This window comes from Zootermopsis nevadensis, unplaced genomic scaffold (genome assembly GCF_977971745.1).
Source record: "Zootermopsis nevadensis isolate Lab colony 2312 unplaced genomic scaffold, Znev_1.0 Znev_ptg000022l, whole genome shotgun sequence".
Taxonomy (NCBI): Eukaryota; Metazoa; Arthropoda; class Insecta; order Blattodea; family Termopsidae; genus Zootermopsis; species Zootermopsis nevadensis.
Genome location: NW_028259154.1, coordinates 26824183 through 26839426, shown reverse-complemented (window position 1 = coordinate 26839426; position 15244 = coordinate 26824183). Strand labels below are relative to the sequence as shown.

General features: G+C 41.6%; 1 protein-coding gene and 1 long non-coding RNA gene across 2 annotated transcripts; both read left to right on the top strand.

Annotated features, from left to right (window-relative positions):
• Positions 1–867: 867 nt before the first annotated feature.
• LOC147873069 (uncharacterized) lies at positions 868–2147 on the top strand. The gene is made up of 3 exons (XR_015536586.1): positions 868–1060; positions 1725–1843; positions 2020–2147. It is a non-coding gene; the product is annotated as an uncharacterized LOC147873069 (long non-coding RNA).
• A 9309-nt stretch (positions 2148–11456) lies between these two features.
• On the top strand, positions 11457–14059 carry MtnA (Metallothionein A). Its single transcript, XM_087353436.1, has 3 exons — positions 11457–11616; positions 13112–13201; positions 13768–14059. Exons 1-3 carry the CDS (start codon positions 11586–11588, stop codon positions 13833–13835), a joined length of 189 nt encoding a protein of 62 aa, XP_087209562.1. The 5' UTR covers positions 11457–11585; the 3' UTR covers positions 13836–14059.
• The last annotated feature ends 1185 nt before the right edge of the window (positions 14060–15244 follow it).

Genomic DNA, 15244 nt, shown 5'->3' with positions numbered 1-15244 from the left:
CGGTATTAAGCAACCCCTCCCTTCCCCTCCCCTGACCACTCATGAGACAGAAAACGAAGATAATGAGACTGGCATGAACTCGATCGACGCCCAAGGTCGCTCCTTTAGAAACGCAATAATTGTTTCGACTTTGAGGGTAGGGCCCAAGGGCGAACGTCGGAGTGGCTCAGCCGAGGACCGTGTGCACCAGCGATGCTCTTTGATGCGTACACACAGAGAAACCTTCGTCTAGTGAGTCATCGTGGCCCCACATGACTCGAAATCATCTTAATGTTATCCGTAGACCGAAGCCTGGGTCTGCCAAGTAATTTATTTTAATTCATGTTGCCTGTGCGTGCTGCACGTTCAGCCCATATATTCCGCCTTGATTTAATAATCCTAATAACATCTGGCTAAGAGTAGAAATTATAAATCGTCTTCATGATGCAGTTACCTCAGACATCCCCAATCCATGCTCTTCCTTTGGGGTGGAAAAATAGAGCTTTGTGTTAAGGAAACAGACGTGAGTTGGTTCTGCAGACTTCAATCTCAATGCTTTTAGATATGACAAGAGAAGATAAGATACGTTAACAAGCATTCCCCGAACTAATCGGCGATGGTCTCTCGAATTTCGCTGCGAACTGAAAAACTTCTCTGTATTTAAATAAACGCTAAGGCTCCACGCGTTCTTAACTACTACTAGCTTCACGCTCAGGCCGTTTTACCTCCAGAGAGATACCCCCGGAACCCAACGGATGGTTGGGCTCCAGAACTACGTCTGGAAAAACAATGATGAAAAGTTTATTTTTTCTGACCGTGCATCAGGGAATCGAACCCCGGTCACAAGAGACTGGCCTAACATAATGGAGTACCGTGTGTAGCAACTTTTATTTGTGTCTACGGATGACGAAACTGGGCGTAAAGTATGACGTAAGGGGCAAGTGTACTTTGCAACTCACTGCACACGGCTCGGACTTCGCCGCGTCACCACATAAAACAGGAGACACGTACGCTTCGAACAAGACCACTAACAGCAGGAATTCCTTCAAGATGCCAGACCCGTGTTGTGGAAGCGGAAAGGGTGAGTGAAACGAAGTCTTAAAACGGGCAATTTTATCACTGAAATACGCATTTCTTTTGTTCCCCCCCGTGGCAGAAGGTCTGACTAGAGTTCAGGGTTACTACCTCAGGCTGGGATGTTAAAAATCGAACAGTTTTTGGTTGCTTTATTGTGGCATACGAAGAGTCGAGAACCACGCGAACAAAAACTTTCCGAAGAACATAAAAATTCAGCTCGTACCTGAAGGAAAAAAACGCGTCTCTATAGCAATGATCGATTGGTTGACGCTGTTTAAAGATATAATCGCTGTTTATACTGAGAATCATAAGAAACGCATAGTTATCAAGTGACTTAAAAGGTTAATTTACTTGGCTCTTATGTTTTTTTATTGTAAAAAGTACATAAATTTATATAAGAAAATTTAGGCAGCGAGTGTCCTTATTGGTTCAAAATTTTAGGAAATTTGGAGAACAAAGGCTGGTATCTTATTAATTTTTGTGAATAGTGACCAATTATTTTTACAAATAAATCTGTAATATCGAAAACTGCATCCGCATTTGGATACGGCCTACTCAGTATTTCTACAGTTCAGTTGGAAAAATGATGTGCTCTGCTGACACACACTAATTCTTGCACACAACATAATTTATAGCGCTTATCATAATATATGATAATTTGTGCCTAGGCTGCCAGGGTTCCGGATGCAAATGTGGCAGTGGTTGCAAATGCAACAGCTGTGCATGCGGTGCCAAGAACGCTAGCAGCGGTGCCAAGGACAAACAGAAGAAGTGAACTACCATTCCGGTAAGCCTTTCAAGTATGCAACCCAACTTGCGTCAGAGTACGCTTGGTGACTGGAGCGGCAGGCGGAACCACTCACACATGTTGTTCTTTAGTGTTCGGGCTGTATGAAAGGAAAATCCTTACCACTTTGTTTGATGTACTTTAAACTGGCAATGATAATTTGAATTTTGTTTCAGGAAAGCCTCGCGCATCTTCAAAAAATACGCGTGTCTTCATTATCACACAGCTGCCAACATGTTACTGTTTGGGGTCATACATCTTTGTGTGGAATTTTGCACATTAAAGCACATTTAACATAATAAAAGATTCTTTCTTTTAATTTTCCATTCGCTGAGATTCCTTACCCTCATCCTTACTTAACCTTGGGCGTACTGGAAAACAAATTTGCTACCCTCAGGCTGGCTGGCAACTGTTTTAACACCCGAAGTAACTAACTCCGTCTACCTTGAAGCTAATAGTTGCTCAGCTGATCAACAAAACCTCAATCTCTTACGGAAGCTGACGGTTAATTAACGTAGTCCTATACGCTATCACAATCCAAAATTTCACCTCCACAAAAATTTCAAATCCTTGGTCTACATCTGTCCTTGGCGCCACATAGAAAAAACTAGCAGCTTGACTTTACTAGGGCTTTATAATTTCACGGTTACTAAGGCGTAGTGACAGTCCATACACACTTCAACAAAATTCCTTTCGTGTTACCATGGTCATTTTCTGAAATGTTCCAGCGATAAAACGTATTTCCAAATCCGATAAAGGGAAACGTCATCCTTAAAGCTTTATTCGTCTACCTCACACATGAAGAGATGACTTCGGACTCGAAAGTCAGATCTCTTCGTCTGGGTTGCACTGGTCCACCACGGTTTGTGATTTTATTGTACTCCGGTCACGGTTTCAGGCGAGCGAATTGTCTCGGTAGCGAGCGACCGAAGACCCTGCATAGCTGACCGTCAGTCGTGTGGAACAGAGCGCGCAATGTGACCTCCTACCGACTGCAGAATATTCAGAGCATGAGTTTGAATCTCGTGCGAGCAGCGTGTCTGCCTCGAATTTAAACGTCCGCGAATTGAAATTTCACCAAAAGCACTTTGGTGCTCTTGTTTTCTTTGTCCCAACACCGAACATCATCATCGCCGGTACTGCAGTCGTTGCTGTAAGGGAAATACTGTTCGCACTTCTTCCCACACTCAACTTCCGGGATACAGCCCTGTCAGTAACTCAACATCCGCTGACGTCAAGTCAGCTTTGTGGTGTCTCTATGATTCGATTCGGGTATGTATAGCCACGGTGGTCTAGCTGTTAGAACGCTGGCCTTGTAATCCTGGGGTCTCGGGTTCGATTCCCGGCGGTGCCCGAATTTATAACTTGTGTTGGACAAGGCCGTGGTCTAGGCAACACGGAGTTTTCCTCCGTGGCATCCCAACAATTACTCCATTCACACACAGAAGAAGGCAATGGCAAACCACTTCTGGATCATCTGCCAAGAACGTATATGAACAGGTCCCAGTCCGAGAAAAGGATGGAAGGATCCTGTTCATATGGACCTGTCCTCAGACAGAACACTAAATAAATAATAATAAAATGTCGTGTCAATGGCGTCTGTCTGAAATAGGCTTTAATTTAATTTAACGCTGTTCAAACGACGTAATGCTTAAATTTTGAAATTTTGTATTTAGGCGAATATTCCACATACGGAGAAATGATTTTAAAAAATGTGCACCTTGCTTATTTATTGTTCTTAACCGTTTCTGAGAAGTGTAGTTTGGTTTTCATGTTAAACTTTTCGGTGAAGGCTCCCAACATCAAAGTCTGCCGAAACGCATCTAGTTCCAAAGTTAAGAATCCACGGATCCGTCCTTCCACTCCTCCACATACTACTACGACCTGGTGCTTAATTAGGCTCAAAGACAAATTTACTTTGACGTTTTACTCGGATAAAAGTTTATGATTCTAATAAGGCAAAGCGCACGTCGATCATGAAGTGTTCCTTCGGTCGCACTGTCTCGTGGTTTTGGAACCGCCTGTACTTATCGCAACAACAAACGACTTACAACAATACACAAGGCGATTTGGCGGAAACGCTACAAGAATTACGACCACGCAGACTGTCAAGGTAAAACTTTACCTCAAGCAAAAGCACTTGCCGGTCGGTACTGCTTTGGTAATTCATTTTCAAGGCCACCGCCGTTCTTTCCCCAAATTAGGCCCACAGTAATGAGAAGAGGACTTACACGATATACAAGCACTTTTTATTATAACTGTCCTAAATCTCCTCATTTTCCCCTCTTTTAACGTTTCAGTTGACACAGCATCGCTAAACATAACAACTCCATGGACCAGAATCCTATTTGAGCAGAATAGTATCTCAACTGGTTAAGAAATTCCTCGTCTTCTATCCGAACCGAAGGTTTATTCCCGTGTTCACAATGTAGACGAAGTTCAAAAACCTATTTTTTGGATCCACTTTAATATTATCCTCCAACCTACGTCTAGGTCTCCAAACAGGTTTCTTTCCGTCAGAGGTTCCAACTAAATGCTTATTATGCAATTCTCATTTGTCCCGCCCATACAAAGCTCCTTGATTCCGTTTTATTTGGTGGAGAGTAAAATTTTCTCCATTCACTTGTCACTCCATCCCTGTTGTCCAAATGTTCTCCAACAGCGTCAATATGTTCATCCCTTAAAGCGAGAGACGAAGTTACGAAACGAACGAACGGACAGATCTTCAAAGTTTACGTAAAAAAATAAACAAGTCTGCCGGTGAATGGACTATGCCCACCCATTCCCAGATAACATACGTAGGTAGGCTGACCGCAGCGCCTTACTTCGTCGAAACAGTTTCTCATGCTCTGTAATACAAACGCTGGGCCTTGGCAATATCAGCTCTGCTCCCAGGGTACTTGGTGTCGCGAAAAGATCCCCTGCTCACTTGTCTAATTATCATTTCAGTCATCAGACTCTTACAGACATTCGCCATTTGCAACTCATTCAGACTTGTTATAACTGCGTTTAATTAAAGGTTTTAACCACAGGTCAGAAGAAACATTTTGACCATACGTTAAAAATCGAAAGGACGGCGTAGGGAGTCGAGCCCTGATGACGGAGGCAGTATGACCTCCGAAGCGTTGGTTAACATCGACCAGACTACACAGCGCAGCAACCCAGAAGACAGAAATCTTCATACTCTGATGACGAAGGCAGTATGACCTCTGAAACGTTGCTAAACATCGACCAGAGTACACAGCGCAACAACCCAGAAGACAGAAATCTTCATACTCTGATGACGAAGGCAGTATGACCTCTGAAACGTTGCTAAACATCTACCAGAGTACACAGCGCAACAACCCAGAAGACAGAAATCTTCATACTCTGATGACGAAGGCAGTATGACCTCTGAAACGTTGCTAAACATCTACCAGAGTACACAGCGCAACAACCCAGAAGACAGAAATCTTCATACTCTGATGACGAAGGCAGTATGACCTCTGAAACGTTGCTAAACATCTACCAGAGTACACAGCGCAACAACCCAGAAGACAGAAATCTTCATACTCTGATGACGAAGGCAGTATGACCTCTGAAACGTTGCTAAACATCTACCAGAGTACACAGCGCAACAACCCAGGAGACAGAAATCTTCATACTCTGATGACGAAGGCAGTATGACCTCTGAAACGTTGCTAAACATCTACCAGAGTACACAGCGCAACAACCCAGGAGACAGAAATCTTCATACTCTGATGACGAAGGCAGTATGACCTCTGAAACGTTGCTAAACATCTACCAGAGTACACAGCGCAACAACCCAGAAGACAGAAATCTTCATACTCTGATGACGAAGGCAGTATGACCTCTGAAACGTTGCTAAACATCTACCAGAGTACACAGCGCAACAACCCAGGAGACAGAAATCTTCATACTCTGATGACGAAGGCAGTATGACCTCTGAAACGTTGCTAAACATCGACCAGAGTACACAGCGCAACAACCCAGAAGACAGAAATCTTCATACTCTGATGATGGAGGCAGTATGACCTCTGAAACGTTGCTAAACATCGACCAGACTACACAGCGCAACAACCCAGAAGACAGAAATCTTCTGTTCTTAAGATTCTATATCGAGGTCGTGGTCGGTACATTTTTACCGACTCAGATTCCACCTACAATTGCTATAGGCCCTAAACCTTCCGGTCCCTGAATCAGGAACACTAAGCACTCACTACTAGATAAAAGCAAAAGCAGCTGTGAACTAGAGAAATAAATAAATAGTTTAAATTTCGTGCAGTGAAGACCCTGCCTGGCGTTACGTTTCGGTGATATTACAGTAAATCCAGAATACCACTGGAAAGTTGAACGACCGTCGACAGTAATCGTGGCTTCAGCGGGATGAAATCACAGTCGATACTCCACAACCGAACACCTTCAGATGCAACATGGGGCATGAGTTCAAAACAGTTCGAATTAATAAAGAAACAACTTGGGAGACCTAGGCGTAGAGGGGTCGATAATGTTGAAACAGTGTGAGGGTTGGATCAGGATGGGGCCTTCCAGGGCCGGGGGTCTATTAAACACGGTAATGAACCCTCGGATTCCACAAAAGACAGGGTATGTCTTGACCACCTGAGCGACTATCAGCTTCATGAAGTTTGCTACTTGTACGCTTATCTAAATTGTATTGCAATTCTTATCAAATTTTGTTACAGTTTACATAAAGATTTTGCTCAGTTACGAAAAACTTTTATTTCAAAGAGCCCAGTACAATTCCATTCTTCCTTCGATCAACACGACGGAAGAATTTCATCACTTGTTGCCGTAGGAGACAGCGATTCTCAGAACGGACCACTACATCAACACAATGCAGACATGTCCTTGTTTTGTTTTCGTCCACAAGAATGTTTCCTTTTCATGTGAGCTTAAAACCGCCCGCGGTTATTCAACTGAAACCAAGGCTTTCTGTCCTACTAAGTTCAAATCGTGTGCCCTCAACACTTCGCCTTTCCATATTCTAAGTAAAAAATGTAAACTTTAAATTCCTGACCCATAATTTCACCTGTTTTTTTTTTTCGTGGGTGTAAAACTTGGCCTCTCACATTAGGGTGCTTGAGAGCAGGGGGCTGAGGTGAATATTTCGATCAAGGGGGGTTAAATAAATGGTGGAGAAAGTTGAATAATTTGTACTATTCACCAAATATTGTTACAGTGATGAATTTAGGAAGGATGGCACACAGCACGTACGGGAGAGACGAGAAATACATGCAACATTTTAGTCGTAAAACCTGAAGGAAAGATATTTATGCGTAAAAGGGAGGGTAATATTAAAATGAATCTTACAGAAACAGGGTGTGAGGATGCGGATTGAATGCAAGTAGCTCAGATCACTTGGGAGACGTAAGCAAAGGCGTGGGGATAATATTAAAATTAATATTAAAAAATATGACGTAAAGTTCTGGACCGATTTTCAAATGACTCAAGACAGAGACGAGTGGCGGGCCCCCATTAACACGGTAATGAATCTTAGGGTTCCATAAAAGAGGGATTGCCTACCTCAACTACTATCAGCTTCTTGAGGACTCTTCTCCATGGTCTTGGTTCTAATACGATTTCCTTACTGAAAAGCTTCGTAATTCAAGGTAATTATCGTTAAGATTATTTATCTTTCGTTTAGCGTGATTAGCGCGTTGCGGATTCATAATTACGCTAACAGGAAAAAAAGACTGAGGACAACCACAGCTCATGGTAACCGTGGGATTTTTGAACTTCATGCAAAAGTAGTTAAAACTCTGTGAAATTTCAGGTTCACACAGCTGTCTTCCGTCTTGGTTACAGCGCCGTGTATATTCTGGTAGATACCGACCGACGTTTCACCCAGATTACAGTAGCAGTAAATTCCTCTGAAACGTCGGTCAGTATCTAATGGACTAACCGCGTTACATTCCACATTACAGCCATCTTTATATTTAGAAGAAGGAAAAACCTATACATACAGGTGCAATTTTGTCCTTATTTAAAATTGAGCAGAAAGGAACTGTTTTCCTTGCGTTCAAAGTCCTCCTAATAACCAAGATTATTTATTCCTATCTCTCTGATTCGGCGCGTCTCAAGTTCACTGCAGATGGGACAGGTTAGGAATTCGACGGGGAACTTCTTCTTGGAGAGTGAATATAGAGCTACAACAATTTCTGTCTACTCAAGGACGAAACGAAGTTGCTGAAGACCCGGATGGCAGTGACAATGAAATTTGCTTCAGACTGGAAAGTACCAGCGTCCTGAATACTAATGATGTCGTTGCTCCCTCAGTGTAAGAAAAATGCACAGTGAGAAATACCGGCTGATTCTGTAAGGAACCGGACGTTCACGTATGTGAGGTTAGATTTTGCTCAGTTGGGACCCTACGGGTGGGAAACTTCAAAACTGAGAGGAAGAAAGTAAAATATACGCGATTTCTGCTCTTCTGTGTCATGACGCCTTGAGTGACTTGTCGTAACCATGGTAACAACCTGCACGATTACACACGGGGTCATGACCCCCGAACACCAGAATGTGAAAGAAGGTAAAATCCTTTGGGAAAATGTCAAGTTGCGTCTGACAGCTATCAGGTGCTGGGACTAGGCCACTCTCATGTATAAATATTAATTGACAATTTGTGGAAATATTTGTTAAAGAATTCTCAGAATTTCTTGGTAACTTTAATATTAATGACGCCAGGAACAAGCTCCTGTAGTTTTCAAACTATTTAATTACTCAGATCCAACAACATCCATCCCGTTTTTGTTCTGGTAGGGTTAAGCGATTTGAATGGACTTAATAAGAAGAAGAGACCTGAATTTAAAGCAGCTAAAACCCTGGCTAATACAGTTTCAGGTATAAATTCGTTACTCAACTGCGAATGTAGTAAAACATGTATATAAATTTAAGTTCCGGTAATTAATACGTAAACTATTTTGTACGACCTTATACAACAGTTATAACTTGACAGTCACTAAAACTGGTAGATTCTGCTTTCCCCTATGAAATTTCAGGCCGATCTCCACGTGGCAAGTTTTTTTTTACGTTGATTCAATTTCAAAGTTCGTTGTGGAGCAAACAACACGCGTTGTGCGTTATACGATTCCCTTACCTGCGTATCCGGTTATCGAGACGAAAAAAGACACACAAACTTACAAGCTCAAGTGAAAATTTCAACCTCCGCATTAAATATGAATGAAACGAAGTCTCCGGTGAAACAGGGGCCTAAGTTACAAAACAAACTTCCTTCCAAACACATTAACTGCGACGTGTAATCTGGCTTCAGTTTACTGACGTTTAAGAGGTGCTTTCTGCCTACATCATCAGGGTTATAATCGCCCCAATGATAAAATTCCTCTGTCCTCCCAGGACTCTGGCGTCGACTATCAAATTTCCTGCATCCTCGAGGCGGTCCCACTTATCGTGTTGGAATTCGGGTTTACCGGCGTCAACTGAATGGTCTGACTCACGCATACCTGGTATTGAACGCCTGCCACTAGTTGCTAACTCTCTATTCTTTCTTACTCGTCTCTTACCGTTATAATAAACGGGTTTTAAACGTAACCATAAGATGAAAACAGTTCTTCTCTTAAACGCTGGTCTACCTACGAATCCACATAAAAATTCTTCAAATGAAGATACTTTATCGACAGTTTCAAGGTTTCTGAAATCGAAAATATTTTGGGTTCTGGGGAAAAATGGGAGTGTACTGCATCCAAATTCAAGCTCCGAGCTCCCTCACTGGGTAAGTCCTGTTAAAAGCTCTGCCTAGTAACCGCGAGGCAATTAGACGGCCTACAGAGCAAAGGAGTTGGTACCTGACCTGAACCCGTAGCCTTATTTAAAAGTACCCCACTACTACACTTATCGGTCACTGATACCAACTTGTCAGCGCAAGGCCTGTATAAGATCTATGATCAATAACGGAAAGCTACAGGTTTCCAGGTTTCCATGGATCCGGGGCATTTCCGGGTGTGGCATTGAAAAACCTGCGCAGATCGCATCCAGTCCATCTTATCATCAGCTCATGCGATCTGTTTTCAACGATATTTTTCCGCACGATTGACTTCAGATCACGCGCAGATTAACTACTGGCAGCGTAGCTCTTCCTGACGTAACGAGGGCTGATATCCCAGAGCTACGATAACACGCTTTCTACATGAAAGACAAACTTTAGGATTTTACTGCTGTAATACTCTACTTTAAATATCTTTCTAACTTCAGGTAATTTCCCAAACCTCACTGAGTAGACTGTTAATTTTATGTTAACGGTAAAAGTGCTGGTTCCACATGCACTGATTAGTACCTAATGAACCGGTAAAACACTGCGCAGTCAGTACTCGGTTAATCAAGACGTTTTCCGTCACCATGGAAACCGAACGCTCATCAGTGTGATGACAGAATCAAGCCGACAACCGCACACTATCCACAGCCTATTTCCCTTCAAATTAATTTTAATATTGTCGTTCCATCGAATTTTCCCCTCCCTTCAGGTTTTCGAACAAACATTTTGTACGTATTTGTCATCTTCTCCAGCGCGCGCTACATGCCCCGCCCATGTTATTCACCTTCATCTGACCATCGTAACAACTTCGCGAATGAGTGTGACACGTCACTGTGTACGAAGCTCACGAGGGCGTTATAATCGCCTTCCTTTGCACACAGCAGAGTAAACACTCGAGGCCACAAATAACCAGCACATTTCCAGTTGCACACGAGATGTCTATCTGTCTACCCAGAAATTCCACTCACTTAGATTTCGGCGGGCTGCCCCCCCCCCCCCACTCCATGACTCAGTGTCCACACAATAAATTTTGCAGTGTTTATTTATTTAAACTGAGGTTCTCAAGGCGCTGAAGAAGTCGACGTTGGTTTTTCGAGTTTTAACGTCGTGTGGACTTGCAGATACCAACATTTAGGAGGTAGCCTCGAAGATTGAGACAGCATGTTCCTCCCACACGGCGTTACAGCCCAGAAGACGGAAATCTTCATACTCACCGCCGTGAGAACCTCAAGTCTTACAATTCCAACTTTGTCCACACTTCAAAACGAATGCTAATGTCAGCCGATGTGACCGCGCAGAAGCGCCTATAATTATATTTTTGTATTTTACCTTGTTTTCGGACTCAGTCCGTGTAATATTCCTATCCGATGCTATTACTAAGGAGATTTTATCTTCGTTGTTTTAAACGTATTCTTATTATTGCTCGTTTTAACCACAACACATTCATTAATCCCTAATTTTCTGGGAAGCATACGGCTCTTCCTTTCGGTGGGGCGGACAAACACCAATATTTAAATAGCAAATAAAATTGATCAAGATGGACTTACGTAAATGTTTTATTTTAAATCAACCACGTCCTCAAAAAAAAATAATTTAAATTCAAACCCTCAAATCTAGAAAATAAGTTCGAGGAGCCAAGGTAAATTTTGAAACAGCATTGCAATCAGCTTTATCGGACAATTGCAAAGATTGTTTGTCTGATAAACTGGACAGATAAGACGGCGTGGCCACACAGTGCAGTACCTAGACGTGTGCATCGCTTGCACTCGTCCACCGTGCCATGGGCGTATTCCTGGACCACGTCGTGCGATCAATAGAACAGCGCTGCACACCGTACGTTCCGAGGCTCTCATAAATACCGGCTCCGGACCAAGCAAAGTCACTCTTCTTCAAGGACTGTTTTGTGAGACTACTAGATCCAGCGTCTTCGAGGACCTACACCTGAGCAACATCATGCCTTCTCCTTGCTGCGATACATGCAAAGGTAAGTCCACTTATACGATCTCTGTAACACTAATCTTTTGCTGTCATAGACGCAAGGACGTAGTAACCTAATCGGGGCACATTTTTTTGAAAAGAAGATGGCTGTCTTCTGAATTTAAGCACAGTAAGAACTTCAAATCCTGTTTGATTTTGTGAAGTTTTGCATTGAGTGGGCAATATAATTGCTTCAAAATTAGGTTGTTTATTAGGATAAATAGTTGAACGTGCAATGACTCGCATTCCTGCATTTTTTCATTAACAAGAGGGCAAACGGACTATTTTTTTTTGTCTAAACACTTAACCCCTTCTAGCGTTAGGTTCATATTTAAGGCGTCGGTTCTAATCCCAAAGAAAACTCGATCAAATGGTCGATTATGTTTAGGGAAGGAATCGCTGTGAATAGACATTTAAAGGGGATTTCGTACAAAATACTAATGCCAGTAGCCATCACATTTACATAGCAATTCAAATAATTTTAAAATTACTTATTTACTCCTGAATCTATCGCATGCACACGACCTAACTTACATTGGCAATTACAAGAACGTAATTCTATCCCGTTCACTCCGGTAATTGCATACAATTTTTCGTGTTTCGTTCCTGATATTTTAGCAATGTTTCGTTCTGAACGCATTTACAAAGTGTTCCACACATTTAACTTGTTACAAGCGCAAATTACTTTTGAATTCCCGTGAATAAGTAAATTTCTCTTTGTTCACTGGGACAGCTTCAGCCGTCTGAACGGAAAGTACGCCACCTCACCACGCAACCCGCAACGTCACCAAGTGTGGTGTGTTGCTTGTTAACTGTTCAATGTAATTTAACAGCTAAATATTACCTGGAATGGGTACCACTTCGTGTTACGTGACTGTACCTATGTTTACTTTAGTGTGTGGAATATAAAAATTAGGGCATATTTCATCTCCGAAACAACCCAACAAATGCAGATAAAGTGCAAGTTGCACTGTTCTTCATTAATCCTGTCATTGGAACTCGAAGCACTGTCAAATAATGATGAAAATGTATGCAAGTATTTTGCTTTGCATACTTTGAAAGTCGCATTATGCAGATGAATAAATGCTACAAATACAGAATTAAACTAATGTCAGGGCAGATAAATGATCATTTCTGAAACATTCTAAACCTACTAAAAAACATGCACATGGCGCAATCCAACTCTCTACAAAACTTGGTACATTAATTCAAATATTTCAAATATTCAAAAAATTCAAATATTTGAATTAAAATATTTCAAATATTCAAATTCAAATTTTTGAAATATTTCAAATATTCAAAAAATTCAAATATTTGAATTAAAATATTTCAAATATTTCAAATATTCAAAAAATTCAAATATTTGAATTACACCTCTGGAGACACGTCACATTCTAACTACAAGCGGAACTGAAGGAATCTACTAACTGGTGACAGAATTCCAAACTATATTCACATGAAGGGACTCTATAATACTCATATAAGTTATTCTTACCGTTTAGACACCTGCGCTAAAGGTGGGAACTGCGGAAATGACTGCAAGTGCGGGACGGAATGTCGGTGCTGTTGTGGAGCGACCACTACTGATACCGGTAAGGCCAATTTCTGCAACTGTTTCACACCAACAATAATTTACGCTTTATAAAGTGAAGTTGATGAAAGACTCTTGGGGAACAGGCCGCGTCAGGCGGCTGAAAGGTGAATGAACCATCTCTTCACGGTTCATTCGTCACTCAGCCGCCTGACGTGGCCTGTTCCCAAGAGTCTTTCATCAGTAATATAAGCTTTAAACCAAACTCCATATTTGCTCTGTATTGCACGTGTGAAAAACTTCATCTCTCATTGCAAGGGACAAAGACTGATGGAGGACTTTTAAGGCAAAGTTGCCGAGGGGCATATTTGTACCTGGGTGGGGAAAATACAACAGAAGGAGCTTCATAATTTATCCTCTTGATGAAACATTATTAGGATAATTAAACAATCAGTGACAAGCTGTTGGGATCATTAGGATGAACCTCCACGTTCTGAAAAAAACATGAAACAATAGACTTGCTGAGACACTATTAGTTAATCTAGGATTCTTTCTGCCCCATGTAGTTAGTTACATCATAAAACCTTGGTTTATATCTTGCTGATTCCCGCTTTTATTTCATTGCAGCAGAGAAGTGTCAGTGTAAATCAGCCGGGAAGTGCACGTGCCCCGAGGGCTCCTGCGACTGCAGCTGAGCTAACAGTTCCCTACGGCACAGGTTTAACCTGTATTTGTGCTTAATATTTTTATTTTCATAATCAATTATGTTACGTCTCCACTAAAATTTAATTATAAATCCACAATTATGCTGCGGTAATGAGAGCGAAGCGTTCAGATCTGAAGTGCAAATGAGTGTGAGATTATGCGAATTATCATGTAAGGCATCATTCCAGTAATTAAATAAATATTAATAATTATATCTGAGAGAACATGATTTCCTTATCCTATATGCAACTCATTTACCCCCCACATCAGAAAACAAAGACCAGGAACGTGAAGCGCCTACACGTCACGATATATTTCTATGGGCGTTAAGGACAAGTACCAATTATCACGTTAAACCCCAAAACTGCAAATCAGAACCGTGTATTCGTGGTAACAGAAGAAGGTGCAGGCTCAGAGGTTACATTACGGAACTAACAAAATAATGAAGATTTTGATGCTGATTTTTGGGTTGTAACACCATGTGGAGTTCAAGATAGAGGCAGTATGTTCCTCTGAAATGTTGGTATCTACCTACAAATCCACATGACGTTACTGCCCGGAACATCAACGGTGGAATCCAAACCACATAATCCCATCCATCTTCTAGACCTTCTGGCTTTCTAAATTCTGTACACATTTCTCATCTCTAAAATACATGCCACATGAATCATCCATTTTAACATTCTTTGTTTGATCACGTCAATAACAATGGTGCAAAGTACAAACTATTAATAATAAATTATTCTCAGGCTCAGGATGCTGACTTTAGTACAATGAGGAAGATGACGGTTCTCAAGACGTTTGGTTTTTTCGACTCAACCACCCGACATGGCTGGTAGCCCAAGAAGAGTTTACTATACTTAAGTCGCCATGGAAGCTCATCTTTATCCCGTTTTCTAGAGTCCCCTTTTAATTATCAGCGCTGGTTTTACGACGATACAAAATGCAGATGAAATTACAATTCTGTATATATTAATCCTTTTGTTTTTAAGATATCCGATAGAAACACAAACCTGCCAACCAACAATTTATTTCTCACAGAGTTTACTGAAAGTGGCACTGAATCAGGTGTGCCAATATTTATCATTTATATGTCTCAGCGAAACCAATTAAAGGAGCGAAAGAAATCATCAGTTACCCTGCTGCAAAGTAAACGCAGATCACGTAACGTGCACGCTGACACAACAGTAATATAAAATTTGTGTACCTACCCATTCACTTCCAAAACAGATAACTCCAGCGAGGAGGATATTAGGATGATGTATGAGAAGGATAAAAAAATTGTGCCTATGCATCCAGAAATCTTTAGAATCCACCAAGCATAAAATTCCACTTGTCCGTCAACATCAGAAATAATAACACGGCCATCACGACGCAGCATAAAATTACTGCGACTGTG

What these genes read in the sequence shown, in the direction of transcription:
- MtnA (XM_087353436.1), top strand. Translation starts at nt 11,586, where the DNA reads ATGCCTTCTCCTTGCTGCGATACATGCAAAG. An exon ending in TTGCTGCGATACATGCAAAG is followed by an intron (nt 11,617 to 13,111) that starts GTAAGTCCACTT and finishes CTTACCGTTTAG; the next exon opens with ACACCTGCGCTAAAGGTGGG. An exon ending in AGCGACCACTACTGATACCG is followed by an intron (nt 13,202 to 13,767) that starts GTAAGGCCAATT and finishes ATTTCATTGCAG; the next exon opens with CAGAGAAGTGTCAGTGTAAA.